At 48.0% G+C, this 14,856-nt stretch overlaps 2 protein-coding genes across 2 annotated transcripts; one reads left to right on the forward strand and one right to left on the reverse strand.

The window, feature by feature from the left end:
* Nucleotides 1-3,372: 3,372 nt before the first annotated feature.
* LOC136965517 (probable serine/threonine-protein kinase kinX) lies at nucleotides 3,373-7,063 on the reverse strand. The gene is made up of 7 exons (XM_067259696.1): nucleotides 7,022-7,063; nucleotides 6,849-6,891; nucleotides 4,950-6,323; nucleotides 4,734-4,816; nucleotides 4,374-4,514; nucleotides 4,167-4,278; nucleotides 3,373-3,650 (listed from the first exon to the last, which is right to left on the reverse strand). Exons 2-7 carry the CDS (start codon nucleotides 6,883-6,885, stop codon nucleotides 3,583-3,585), a joined length of 1,815 nt encoding a protein of 604 aa, XP_067115797.1. The 5' UTR covers nucleotides 6,886-6,891; nucleotides 7,022-7,063; the 3' UTR covers nucleotides 3,373-3,582.
* A 2,733-nt stretch (nucleotides 7,064-9,796) lies between these two features.
* Nucleotides 9,797-14,387, forward strand: jam2b (junctional adhesion molecule 2b). The gene is given in 9 exon segments (XM_067261367.1): nucleotides 9,797-9,852; nucleotides 11,771-11,836; nucleotides 12,236-12,346; nucleotides 12,528-12,677; nucleotides 13,072-13,160; nucleotides 13,162-13,254; nucleotides 13,418-13,526; nucleotides 13,937-14,044; nucleotides 14,365-14,387. Coding segments are annotated over 9 exon segments (792 nt in total). The 5' UTR covers nucleotides 9,797-9,809.
* The last annotated feature ends 469 nt before the right edge of the window (nucleotides 14,388-14,856 follow it).

The following is a 14,856-nucleotide window of genomic DNA, read 5'->3' on the forward strand; positions in this document are numbered from 1 at the left end:
ACCAAACCCAGCAGCACGTCTCCCCCCCAAAGGGAATGTGTTTCCGGGCTGAACCCCACATCCCCCTCCCTCCATCCCTCTCCCTCCATCATCCCCACTTCATCCTCTTCTACCGCCTCAGTGTGAGGGATTTAGATGGGAATTTGGCATCTTACCATTGATGACAGAAAGCCCGGAGATTGTGGTGTAACTCACAAGGTTAAGATGGAGGACTGATCAGTAGGAGCACTGACACACACACACACACTGACACACATACACAGCAGTCCTGAAGCAAAGGTCTGATTTCAGGGAGAGTGGCGTGTCAGCTGCGGTGGTATGTCTTCCAAGGGACCCGGTGCTGTATGAGAGAAGACTGGCTGCCTGGGGAGCTATGAGGAGGCCCAGACGAGACCTCCTCTCTCCTCCCCGTCAGCCTGACCCAGGGAACGAGCCTTCTCACCTGTCACACTCACCTCAGGGGGTGGTTCTACCCATACAACTCTCCCACGCTCTCGTCATCTTGAAGGTGTCCTCTCCTCAAATGGCAGGAACTGCTTCACACATCTCTATCTCTCTCTCTGTGTCTGTTTCTCTTTCTCCAACACACACACTCACACACACAAACACACAGTGCATCGTGATGTACTGCACACGCACAGCTGACACTAATTCTCCCTCTGTGCCAGTTGTGAGGATGTTTGCGTGTAAATACAGAACATCTTAAAGCCCACTGTCATGTAAGCGATAGGTCAACACAGTCTGGACCGCCAGTAAAAACAGATCCTGCTGAAAAGGCTCCTGAGGATTCAGCCCCCCAGACCACAGGCTCTCCACAGAGCAGAGGGATACAGAGCTCTGACTGGCCGGGCGCAAAAGTCCAGAAGTGGGGGGTGCAAAGTCTGCATGTGGGGGTGCATGTGTGTGTTGGTGTGTGGGTGTGGCGTGTGTGGAGTGTTTGGATGTGGGGCGTGCATGTGTGTGTGTGTGTGGCATGTGTGGAGTGTTTGGATGTGGGGCGTGCATGTGTGTGTTGGTGTGTGGGTGTGGCGTGTGTGGAGTGTTTGGATGTGGGGCGTGCGTGTGTGTGTGGCATGTGTGGAGTGTTTGGATGTGGGGTGTGCATGTGTGTGTGTGTGTGGCATGTGTGGAGTGTTTGGATGTGGGGCGTGCATGTGTGTGTGTGGCATGTGTGGAGTGTTTGGATGTGGGGCGTGCATGTGTGTGTTGGTGTGTGGGTGTGGCGTGTGTGGAGTGTTTGGATGTGGGGCGTGCATGTGTGTGTTGGTGTGTGGGTGTGGCGTGTGTGGAGTGTTTGGATGTGGGGCGTGCATGTGTGTGTTGGTGTGTGTGGCATGTGTGGAGTGTTTGGATGTGGGGCGTGAATGTGTGTGTTGGTGTGTGTGTGTGGCATGTGTGGAGTGTTTGGATGTGGGGCGTGCATGTGTGTGTTGGTGTGTGTGTGTGGCATGTGTGGAGTGTTTGGATGTGGGGCGTGCATGTGTGTGTTGGTGTGTGTGTGTGGCATGTGTGGAGTGTTTGGATGTGGGGCGTGCATGTGTGTGTTGGTGTGTGTGTGTGGCATGTGTGGAGTGTTTGGATGTGGGGCGTGTTGGTGTGTGTGTGTGGCATGTGTGGAGTGTTTGGATGTGGGGGGTGCATGTGTGTGTTGGTGAGGCGTGTGTGGAGTGTTTTGATGTGTTGATTGGTGTGCAACAGAGACAGGCCCATGGTGCAGAGTTTAGGATTGAAGGGTAGAATGTGTGTGAGGGAGCCAGGCTCTCGGCTCACTCAAGAACAGGTGTGTCTCAGTTTACAGACAGTAGCACACAAACAGACACACACACGCACACGCACACACACACCCGTACCATGGCCTCATGGCCCCCAGGAGAGGCACAGAGCACAGGCCCTGAGTCCCTCCTCCTCTCAGAACAGAAACAGTGAAAGCTCAGTAGACTCAGTCACAGGAGCAGGGGCTCATCCTCCCATTGGTAAAAGATAAACTAATACAGAGACAAGAGAGAGATAAAGACAGAGGGAGAGAGAGAGCGACAAAGACAGAGAGAGAGACAGTATTAAAATACTGGCATGTTATATATCTGTCTGTGGTGCCTATTAAAACCTTCTGACAATGGAGTTGTTCCGACCATCAACACTCAGCACCGCCCCTATGTACACGGCCCAGTCCCAGGGTATGGGACAGGGTAGGGGCTCTGGGTGACATGGTTGTCACATCAACTCATCCTCAATTGTCTGTGGTACATATCTTTCTCAGTTACATACAGACATTTAAACTGCCTCATTCAACAGAGGACTTGTTATTTCTGATCTGTATACAATCTATAAATATGACTTCCTAATGTCCCCCTATTTAGTGTGATGCCTGGCAAAGATGGACAGGATCTGTAGCCTGTTTTAGACTAGAAGTGCATTGTGAGTTCTGAGCTCTTAACCCCTCTGAACGGACTGTTTCCTGGTACGTGAACAATGACCACGGCCCCGCTCTCTCAACCCTGTCTCCGGGATCAAGGCTGTTTTTCAACCTAGCGATGACAGATGCTTGTTTCATTTAGTCATTTAGCAGACGCTCTTATCCAGAGCGACTTTTCGCGACGTTTCAGCATGAGAAGGTTGACGAACGTGTCTTAAAAGATGTGTGTGACTTAGCACCATCAAGTCTTGGATACATTGTTGGATTCTCTGTGGATTGGAAGTGTGTATTTTGTCCCTGTTATAATCTGCGTGAGTGTAATTCAGATTGAGACAGTTGATTGTCACCTGTGGGCTGATAATCCTTGCATGTGTCTCGTGGGTCATAAACAGGCCCTGCCGTTCAGTGGAAAATGACTCACTGGGTATCCCTGCAGGCTTTAATGTGTGTGTTTGCGTGTGTGCTTGTGTGTCCGCTAAAAGGAGCTAAGCCTCACTAATCCTGAAAGAGAGAGTTGTGGATGGGTGTACAGAGAATGCTTAATGCACACACACACACAAACACACACACACAAACAAACACACGTACGTACACACACACGCAAACATTGAGCGAACAACAGATCAATTAGATTGAGAGCTGTGCGTGAAAATGTGACGCCAGAGTAGCTTGCTGGCACAGGAACATACCCTGTACCCCCCGGATGAAACCCATGTTAGGAATCCAGAGGTACTGAGGTAATGGGGAGAGGAAAAGAATGGAGCAACATTCAGCAACACTTTACATCTGCAGTTACATTGTACAGCTGCTCAACATTCCATTAAGAGTATGTCGTTTGTTTTTATGTTCTATTGACCAACTTGGTTATTTGCTTGTGGTTATGGTTATGAGTAATAAGTATTATGGTTAGGATAAGGGTTAGACTCGGGGCCAGGCTATGAAACACAAACCACACAAACTTATCTAATAAATCCTCTTTATTTACTGTTGTCAACAAATGTAAATTTTTACACAGACATCATACAAAACAAAATACTTCACAGAATATAGAAAATAAACCTCATCTTCCCCAAACCTGATGATCTGTTCTATCACGTTCACTGTCAGCTTGACTCCAACCTGAGCTTTCCCATCAGAGTGGAGAAGCCTTTGCTGATCTGATATCAGCTCTAGATTGGGTGAGAGCAGATGAATGACCTCAGGTCCCAGCAAGGCATGTCATTGAACTTTCCACTTCCTGAAACACAGACACAAAGACACCCACACGCATCAGCAACAACCAATCAGCAGTAACGTAATTTTATACAAATGGGGTATTCCACACTTCTCAATATTTGGGTTAATTTGCCAGTCGTCACCCATTCTGATTCAACCAAACTATTTAATGAGTCATCCAGCGTACAACTTGAAACAAGTAGAGTGAGGCAAGCCAAATGTTTAAAATCTTGTCCCTTTGATCCAATCACTCGGTCAGTAAGTATTAGGGGTGGGGGAAAAAATCGATTCACATATGAATCGCAATTCAGTCTTCTAGCGATTCACATCAATTCACAAATTAAAAAAAGCGTTTAAATCGTTTTTTTTTTTTTTTTTTATAAAATAAAGAATTTGGATTACAAATCGAAAACGTGAATCGATTTTTAATCGAATCGTGACCACAAGAATCGAATCGTGAGGTACCAAAATATTCCCACCCCTACTAAATATGCAGTGTGAGGGGATGGGTTTGAGGTAGAAGCCAAAAGAGTCCTACCAATTGCCAGCAGCTCTATACAGTTTTCAACATCTGCTGTGTTATTGGGTTCTCCAGGCAGGAAGTCCTCATAGGTCCAGTGTGCTCCGTCCAACCAGATGAAGCGACCAGTCTGGCAGGGCAGAGGACACAGAAATGAAATAGGATCATTATACACAATCATGCATGTTGGAGCAAACACACACACACACACACACACACACAGACCTCCAGGTAGCGCAGTCCTCCCACCCAGGTGCGTGTGTATGCCCCGTTCTGCTGGAGTATCAGGTCCATCACCTGCCTGTGGACCTGCTGGCTGGTGATGGAGGCCAGGTGGCCCTGGGGGAAACTGCTCTGGCAGAAGAACTGTTGAGGTACAGAGAGAGAATGTCTGGGATGATGAGCTGCTAATAAGACAATATTGTAAGATGCACTTTCAAATCCATAATCTTGGAACCGGAAAAAGAACGGAGATAGCATTTTTAATGATGGTATGCTTTGTGTGGGTCTGTTTGTCTGTATAATTGTGTTTTTGATGGAAAATATCATTTTTGTCCCGTTGTCCTGCTAGTTCCCAACACTCACCTCAGCATCTGCAGCCTTTTTAGGGCCTTGGAAGAACTGGTAGCATTTACCCCCCAAGATCACACCAGGACAGGAGCGCCTCCCTGTGGACAAACAAAGTATTTCAACGTCGCACTCTCACTACACAACCTGTCCACACAATCTGTTCATGTCAAATGATTAAGACTGAGCACAGTCATGGTAAGGTTAAGGCGTGGTTTTGGTAGTCGCTCTCACCTGTGATATAGGTGTCTACCTGGTGGTGGTTTGCCTCCCGCTCCCCCAAAGCCCTCCTCTCCCTCACGGGCTCCACCTGTACGTGAGCAGCCCCGTCCATCATTGGACCCTCTCCCATGATTGACTGCTCAAAGAGGAGAGGGCCTCCCACTCCTGGAGTCCCACGCTTCATTGGAGAAGGGTGTGACTCCTCCCCTGCCAAGGGCTCCAACTCCATCACCGGCTCCTCCACCATCACAGAGTGACGACCTGTCGCTGAATAAGGAACTCTGTGTATTTCTGGCTCCAGTTCCATCCTGGGCTCTTCAACCATGATGTCATTGTATTCCATGACTGGATGACCGCCAAAAGGCTCCAGCTCCATGATTGGTTCTTCACCCATGATGACATGTGGTTCGCTGTCCATTCCAAGCCCCTCCTCTGGAAACGGTTCCAGCTGCATGATTGGTTCTTCATCCATTACATACGGTTTCCTCTCCATTCCGAGCCCCTCCTCTTGCAACGGTTCCAGCTCCATGATTGGTTGTTGCTCTACTTCATATTGGAAAACTGATTGTTGCAGCTCATCACTGGTCAGATCCTGTCCAACCAGACTGTCCTCTTCTATTGGCTCCAGCTCCATCATTGGCTCCTCAACCCCCAGGGATTCTTCCTCCAAGATAGGACCTTCTTCAACTTCTGATCTCTCCAACTCCCCTTCCACCTCCATCTCAGGATCAACTTCTTCCTCTGGCTGCAGCTCTGCTGCTGGCTCCATATATAGGCCGGGGTCCATCACAGGCACCGCTTCCTTTTCTTCCTCCTGCACCAGAGGGACTACTGCTTCTTCCTCCTGCACTAGGGGGACTACTGCTTCTTCCTCCTGCACCAGGGGGACTACTGCTTCTTCCTCCTGCACCAGGGGGACATCTGCTTCTTCCTTCTGCACCAGAGGGACTACTGCTTCTTCCTCCTGCACTAGGGGGACTACTGCTTCTTCCTCCTGCACCAGGGGGACTACTGCTTCTTCCTCCTGCACCAGGGGAACTTCTGCTTCTTCCTCCTGCACCAGAGGGACTACTGCTTCTTCCTCCTGCACCAGAGGGACTACTGCTTCTTCCTCCTGCACCAGGGGGACGTCTGCTTCTTCCTCCTGCACCAGGGGAACTTCTGCTTCTTCCTTCTGCACCAGGGGGACTACTGCTTCTTTCTCCTGCACCAGAGGGACTTCTGCTTCTTTCTCCTGCACCAGGGGGACCCATTCTGTGTCCGGTTCGATCTGCCAGAATTCAGTTCTTTTCACTACCAGGGGTTGTGAATCTTCCTGCACCACATGGCCCTGTGCTGGGAGAAGGTCTCTCTGGACAACCCTGTTTGGAGCAAGTCCCAGGACCACTGGAACATACAAAACAAAAATGTATGTTACAATTAAAAACACATAATTTATTATTCAAATGACCACAACTTTTGACTGATCAATTTCTAATACAAAATGAACTGCGTTGATTTTCTGCACTCATGTTTAACCCAATGGAAAAAAGAAATCCATTTTAATACAGCATAGCCATTGTATCTATATCTCACAGCACAGGGGCTGATTGGAAGTTAAATATTAATGGTTGCCTTGGTGATATGGTACCATGTGACTGTGATAGGGGATTTTAGGCTTGCTCAGCCATAAACAGAGAATGAGTTCAGGCCAGAAATCACACAACATTAGATACTATACTTTCTCTTTCAATAAGACTTACAAATGTCTAAAAGAAAACAAATTGGTCAGTGAGAGTAAATCTTTCTAAGGTGAATGAGTTTGTGAAAGTCTATGCTTTGACTACCGTACATCAAATTCTGCACATTCTATCTCAAATATTTCTAATGAACATTAAACCAACCATTATGAAATGCTGTAAGCTGCAGTACCTGTTACTATGCAGGATAGGAAGAACAGGGTCTTCATTTTGATCTAGAGAGAGAAAGTTAGTGTGAGTGAGACAGACACATTCGGCAGACTCTGCAAACCTACGCTACATTACCTGGGAGTAAGGCACATCAACAGCATCTTACACACCTGTATGAGTTCACATGCGGCTTACCTGTCTATGTGTACAATCCTCTGTCAGGTGAATCTGTCTGCTTCTCTGTCTGTGTGTGTTTGAGCTCTTCAGCTTTTCACATCTACCGTACATAAGTAGACGTTTACAACCCTTGTCCAGCCCCCCTGCCCTGCCCCATGCCCAAGCTACTTCTCCAACACAGATACAGTGTGCAGCTTATCACTGAAATTGCCGTCTATTTTTCTCTTTAACTTCCTGGTCTTGAGTTCACTGATCATTCCAGAGTTTGTGATACTGAGGTCGGTTCCATAAAAAAAGGAGAACAACAACAAGATTGACCAATAACTTCCATCCGATAATACCCTCAACTGACTCTACACACCTGTATGAGTTCACATGCGGCTTACCTGTCTATGTGTACAATCCTCTGTCAGGTGAATCTGTCTGCTTCTCTGTCTGTGTGTGTTTGAGCTCTTCAGCTTTTCACATCTACCGTACATAAGTAGACGTTTACAACCCTTGTCCAGCCCCCCTGCCCTGCCCCATGCCCAAGCTACTTCTCCAACACAGATACAGTGTGCAGCTTATCACTGAAATTGCCGTCTATTTTTCTCTTTAACTTCCTGGTCTTGAGTTCACTGATCATTCCAGAGTTTGTGATACTGAGGTCGGTTCCATAAAAAAAGGAGAACAACAACAAGATTGACCAATAACTTCCATCCGATAATACCCTCAACTGATTTATGTTGTGGTCATGTGCCCTGAGGCAGCTGAGTCTCTGAACAGGTCTAGAAACACCTGGTGATGTTGGGAGCTGCATCCTATTACTTCACACAAGCAGATACACAAAAGCCAGGCCAGGTCAGGGTGGGGGCCAGACCAGGGTGGGGGCCAGGCCAGGGCAGGGGCTAGGGCCAGACCAGGGCGGGGGCCAAGCCAGGGTGGGGGCCAGACCAGGGCGGGGGCCAGGCCAGGGCAGGGGCTGGGGCCAGACCAGGGTGGGGGCCAGGCCAGGGTGGGGGCCAGGCCAGGGTGGGGGCCAGGCCAGGGCGGGGGCTAGGGCTAGGGCTAGCGTTAGCGTTAGGGTTAGGATAAGAGTTAAGGCTTGGGTTAGGGCTAGGGCAACCCTCTCCTGATCAAAGTTTCTGTCTCACACATTTGCACATGCACACGCACACAGACGCACACACACTCGCACACATATACACGCACACACACATTCTAATCACCCCTCTCACGGGTTTGTTTATAATATGTGATCTTTGAGCGGATACTTCATTTAGTATCTGAAGATAAGTTTATTGTTTAGTGTCAGTCTCAGGGTCACTTGTTCAATAAACCATAAAGAAATATTGAGGTTGTTGGTGAGTGCCTTCATTACTGATGAATCCTTCTGGGAACTTCCTGGCAGAGTTTACACTCAAACAGTAAGTGATGAGTCATATGGTAAAAAAGGTACATGTTCAGAAGAAAATGAATATGCTTACTGAAAGCATTCAAGGTACCTAATTATAAGAAAACTTTAACATTCCTGTAACACACATAATGTTTGTGATAAATAAAATCGGAGGGATAAGAGACAAATTGTATGAATAGCTCAAATTTTACAGTAAACAGCCAAGCTCAACGTTCACGATCTCAAGTCATGAAATGTCTGTACCTCTGTAGACAAATCTATTATCTCCTCCTGAGCAGGCACAGCTGGTTTTCACTTAAAGTCATGCAAACACATACTCTGGTTTGGGGAGCTGAATGGTAGTGATAAACTGCAAAAATGATGATGAATAGTCCACCACTCGCTTGTGTACCAAGCCCAAGTTCAGAGTTGAGCGTGAGCGTGTGTGTGTAAGTCTCTCTGTGTGTGCGTGTGCATGCAGGCCTGTGTGTGTGTGTGGCACACATATGTGTGGGGGCCTCTCTTGACACGGCAGCTGCACACACTGTGGCCTCAGAACAGGTGTGTGCCAGACAGAGAGAGAGAGCGCAGATGTGAGCAAGTGTGAGCATATACCTAAACAAGTAACAATAGGAACTAGTGTGAGTAGAAGTGATGAGATATATAATATCCATGATGTTGGGCTGAGACGGGACACAGTAGCCCGCCCAGCTGTCTCACGGTCAACCTCGGTGTGTGTGTGTCTACGAGTGTGTCTATGTGTGTGTGTGTATATGTTTATGTGTGTAATGGGGCATGTGTGTGCTTCTAAACCACCTCTCCCCAAAGAGCAAATCAATGGTAATGTGTCACTTGTTGAACAGTCGGTAAGTGTGTGTGTGTAAATGTGTGTGTCTATGTGTGTGTCTATGTGTGTGTCTATGTATGTGTCTAGGTGTGTGTCTATGTGTGTGTCTATGTGTGTCTATGTGTGTGTCTAGGTGTGTGTCTATGTGTGTCTATGTGTGTGTCTAGGTGTGTGTCTATGTGTGTCTATGTGTGTGTCTAGGTGTGTGTCTATGTGTGTGCATATATAAACCCACGTGTGTGTATTCCTTTAAAGCAGTAGCCTCAAACTTACAGACGGTGGTAGCTCCATCTCCAGTCCGTCTCTCCAGAGCCTCAGTGGCAGTGCAGCCCCTCTGAGGCCAGCCCCCAGTCCTGAGAGAGTCTTCCCCCTCACCAGGCTCTGTGTCTGGGAAGGTCAGAGCACGGACCTCAGATCTCCGCCAGATAAGAACCGGAGAAACTTCTGGAGGGATTTCTGGAATTCCGTCAGCCTTGTTCTCAGAGGTGGTGTCAGGGTCAGAGTGGTGGAGCGCCAGACACAGCAGACCTGCTAGGGACGGCTGCACGCAGGACGGCTGGACAGAGAGCCTGAGGGTGGGCAGCATGGGGATCCTGGTTCTCACCTCTCTGCTTCTCCTGCTACACAGTGAGTAACTCACAATGGAATGAAGTGATTACAACGCTTCATGAGGCAAAAAAAGAACTTTTACATGAATAGAAAAGTTTCTTTTTTCTAGGTTTGTTCGTTAGACATGAGCAAATAGTCCTCAGAAGATTAGTTTTAACACATAATGAAAATGATTGGCAAGACTGGTTTATTCAAGTTATAGTTAATGCTCAATTGTGTACAGCATTGGTTCATTACAGAGTGTTTCTATGATTTGCTGATGGTTTGCAGAAATGAACAAACTTCACTGTAAAACTGATGTGTGTGTGTGAGTGTGTGTGTGTGTGAGCCTTCCCTCACGCACATCTGTGCGTGCTATTCTATACGTTGCAGTGGGGAACAGGGCAGGGAGAGTTAAGTGTTTGTGACTGGGATCATGTTTACGCAAAAGCCCTGTGAAGTTGTCCAAGCCCAGAGATCCCCAGCCTGATTAGACATCACAGCAGCAGAGGCTGCCCAGAGGTGCCCCTGACGTCCGTCACCGCAGATCTCTCTGCTTCATGTTGCTGATGGCCCCTCGCTGACCCTCTTGTGATCAGACAGAGATGAGATCAAAACACTTCCTATCTGATAGTTATCCTGCTGCTTTCTGATGTGCGTTCCCTGCTAGTTAACAATCAGAGGGCGTGTTTCCACTTCACATTTTGTAACATCGCTAATTACACATAGGGTACAAGATGAGTGATTGATGCCGTGACTGTATGATTTGTATGTGTGTGTGTGATGTTACTTTTTGTTCAACCAGCTGGGAAGGGTCGAGTTATTAAGATACAGAGCATCTTTCTCTGAAGACACAAGTGAGAACATTCACATACCCCCCCCCCCCCACATATACACACACACACATGCACATACACACTCTCTCTCTGTCTCTCTCTCTCTTTCTCTCTCTCTCATTAGGCCTATACATTCCACACAGATTCAAGACAGAGACCAGGGGGTGATAATGGAGGAGGAGCAGCAGTCTTTGCGTGTGTTTGTGTGTGTCTGTGTGCGTGTGTGTGTCTGTGTGCGTGTGTGTGTCTGTGTGCGTGTGTGTGTCTGTGTGCGTGTGTGTGTAATCCTAAAGGGAGATTATCAGGTCAGTATAGCCCAGTTCTCTGGCAGCCTGTCAGACAACCATCCATCACCTGCATTCCTGCACTTTCAGTCCCGTGCATGGCACCACTAGGACCCATACCCTGTGGAAGAGAGACAGAGACAGAGAGAGAGAGACAAAGAGAGAGAGAGAGAGAGAGAGAGAGAGAGAGAGAGAGGGAGAGGGAGGGAGGGAGGGAGGGAGGGAGGGAGGGAGGGAGGGAGGGAGGGAGGGAGGGAGGGAGGGAGGGAGGGAGGGAGGGAGGGAGGGAGGGAGGGAGGGGAAAAGAGAGATTCAGTGTGAGGTTGAGTAAGTGTTTAAATGCCCTATGTATTAAAGGTATGTGTTTGTATACCTATATATTTAAATATGGCTCAGTGATCAACTATTTGATGGGAGATTAAACGGTTGAGAGGTTAAGAGCTAAATTAACACATTATCATGTATAACCTCCTGTCCTTGTTGTGATAGTCATTTTGTCATTTGTGGTCAGGTGTACCAAGCCTATATGTGTGTGTGTGCCTCTGTGCGTGTGTTGGTATAATGTGTGTATAGATTTTTACCAGCACGTGTCACATACGTTTGCAGAGCATTGAGTGCGATGGAGTTTTTCTCTTTCTGAGTGTGTGTGTGTGTGAGATATGTTGTCACCCTATCCCCCAGACTTCTCCAGCCTTCCTTGCTGGTCTGAAAGTCTGCAGTTTGTCCCTCGGGCTGAACTCTGAACTGGGACGGTATCTGATATCTCCCTGTTTATACTACCTGTCATCTAATAAAACTCTCTCTCTGTTTGTCTCTCTCGTTTTCTTTCTCCCTAAGGCCCTGCCTCTCTGCCAGTGACAGTGAGCACCAGTAAACCCAAGGTGGAAGTCCACGAGCACTCAGGTAGGAGAGGAGGAGGAAGGAGGAACAGGAGGAGGTGGAGGATTGAGGAGAAAGAGGAGGAAGGGTAGGAGGAGAAGGAACAGAAGAGGAGGAGGTGGAGGAGGTGGAGGAGGAGGAGGAGAAAGAAAGAAAGAGGAAGGGGGAGGAGGAGAAGGGAAAAAAGGAGGAGGAACAGGATGGGGGAGGTGGAGGACCAGAGGGAGGGTTAGGCGGAGGAGAGGGGGGAGGAATAGGTGGAGGAGGTGAAACAGGAGAAGGGGGAGGATGACGAGCAATAGAATGAGAGAAAAAAAGAGGAAAGGGATGGGGGAGGGAGCAGAAGAACCTTGTTTGGTCAAGAGATAGCTTGTTCACGGGTCATTTTCTTCTGTGGGTGTTTATCCCTCCCTGCCTCCTCAGATGCTGTGCTGGCCTGTGAGTTCAGGACTGAGAGCGAGCCCGCTCCTCGCATCGAGTGGAAGAAGAAAGGAAAGGATGTGTCCTTCGTTTACTTTGAGGGCAAATTCATAGGTGGCTACCAAACCATACAACACATCTAGCCACTCTTACTGCATGCTTTGTTTTGACTTCATAACGTCCTCGTTTGAAGAGTTCCCAACTTTCCCCTCCTTCCTTTCATTCTTTCTTTCTTTCATACATTCATTCATTCTTTCATTCTTTCTTTCTTTCTTTCTTTCTTTCTTTCTCCCAGACTCCTTTGCAGGCCGGGCTCATATAGACGGGGCAACAGTAACGCTGCACTCTGTTACCCAGAAGGACTCTGGGGTGTACCGATGTGAGGTCAGCGCTCCGCTTGACAAGGTGATCCTGGGGGAGGTCAACGTGTCTCTCAACGTGTTGGGTAAGAGAGAGAGTGACATAGAGAGAGTGACATAGAGAGAGTGACAGAGAGAAAGAGACAGAGAGAGAGTGACAGAGAGAGAGTGACAGAGAGAGAGTGACATAGAGAGAGTGACAGAGAGAGAGTGACAGAGAGAGAGAGTGACAGAGAGAGAGAGACAGAGAGAGAGTGACAGAGAGAGAGAAGACTAGAAGTGTGTTGTACATACAAATACATACATTCAGAGATGTGACATAACTATAAATGACAGTAACATAACAGTACATACCGTTGTTTGAACAGTAAAAAAACAGTATGTATGTGCAGATACTTGACTGTCTGTATCAGAATAAATTGTATTCTTTGTAAAGTGACAGCTAAACAATGAAGCAAACCACCTTCCCCCTCTCCCCAGTGCCCCCCCACACCCCGTTGTGTGAGGTGCCGGCCTCAGTGCTGGCGGGGATGGGGGTGGAGCTCCACTGTAAGGACAAGCTGAGCGTGCCCCCCCGCCACCTACCGCTGGTACAAGGACAACAAGGCCCTCACTGTCACCGCTGACTCAGGCTACAACCTGGACTCTGGCAAGGGCACACTGGTGAGTGCAAGAATGAACACACACATGCCCACATGTGAAAACACCGAAAACACATACAGAAACACAAAAAGACATATGAACACATCCACGAACACACTCATAAACAGAAACACACGTAAACAAAACACCTTCCTGTTCCCTTATCTCTCTCTCCCTGGAGCAGAAGTTTAAGAGTGTGTCGAGGGCCGACTCGGGCCTGTACCGCTGTGAGTCCTTCAACAGCGTGGGGGCGCCCAAGAGCTGTGTGGCCCAGCACCTGAAGGTCATCGACTGTATGTACAACCTCCGTGCTCTTTTAGGCTTGCCATCCAACTCTCTATTCTAGAACTCTCTCATTCGCTCTGTCTCTTTTTCTCTCTCTTTGTCTCTCTCTTTCTCTCTCACTCTGTTTATCTCTCTTTTTCTCTGTCTGTCTCTCTCTATCTCTCTCTCTCTCTCTCTCTCTCTGTTTATCTCTCTCTTTCTCTGTCTGTCCGTCTCTGTCTCTCTCTCTCTCTCTCTCTCTCTCTCTCTCTCTCTCTCTCTCTCTCTCTCTCTCTCTCTCTCTCTCTCTCTGTCTCTCTGTCTCTCTGTCTATCTCTCTTTGTCTTTGTCTCTGTGTATCTCTCTATCCCTCTCTGTCTCCATCCATCTGTTTATCTCTATGTCTCTCTCTCTCTGACAGCTCCTCTTCTGTTCTCAGATCAGCTGAGCTTGACGACGCTGGTTGCCGGGGCGGTGGGCCTCTTCCTCCTCGTCTTCATGTGCTGTCTGGGGGTGTGTCTCTGCCATCGCAGGGGCTGCTGCAGGAGTGAGTATGAGGGGGGCAGAGACAGTGAGTGTGTGAGAAAGAGAGAGGGAGGGGGAAGGGAGAGATAGAGAGAGACAGAGAGAGAGAGAGAGAGAGACAGAGAGAGAGAGAGAGAGAGAGAGAGAGAGAGAGAGAGAGAGAGAGAGAGAGAGAGAGAGAGAGAGAGAGAGAGAGAGAGACAGAGAGAGAGAGAGAGACAGAGTGGAGGGTAACGGGAGAGAAAAAGAGACAGGGCATAAATTATGTGAAGAAAAAAAATCCAAGGGAATGCATTTTTCTTTGCTGATATTTGACTCTCTGGTTGCTGTTTCTGTCCCCAGATGAGAAGAAGGTGCGAAGGTGAGTGTGTCTGACTGTCTGTGACTGTCGTACTGCAGGTGTACTGCAGGTGTACTGCAGGTGTTCTGAGTACCTACTCCACAATGTCAGGACAGAAGCTAATCTGTGTCTTTGGTTTTCAGCTCTACCTTCTACAATCCTCCTCCTCCTCCTCCTCCTCCCATCAGAAACGTGAGTGTTCTTTGCTGTGGCGTGTAATCTAATGCTCTGTTAAATATCTAACGCTCTATCTAAACTATGTATCTAATCATCTTTATGTGATACTTGTTGATGGTGTGACCTGTCTCTCTCGACAGCCCAAAAACTACAAACACACAAAGTCCTTCATGATTTAAGACACATATGCATACACACGCTTGCACACAAACACACATACACACACACGTGCCTATAAAAAGACCTGGATGTGGTGAGATTCGGAAATGGAGGAGATATGGAAAATTCCAGACGTGTCCCTTCAACTGTAACTTTAA

This window comes from Osmerus mordax, chromosome 2 (assembly GCF_038355195.1).
Source record: "Osmerus mordax isolate fOsmMor3 chromosome 2, fOsmMor3.pri, whole genome shotgun sequence".
In the NCBI taxonomy this organism is placed as follows: Eukaryota; Metazoa; Chordata; class Actinopteri; order Osmeriformes; family Osmeridae; genus Osmerus; species Osmerus mordax.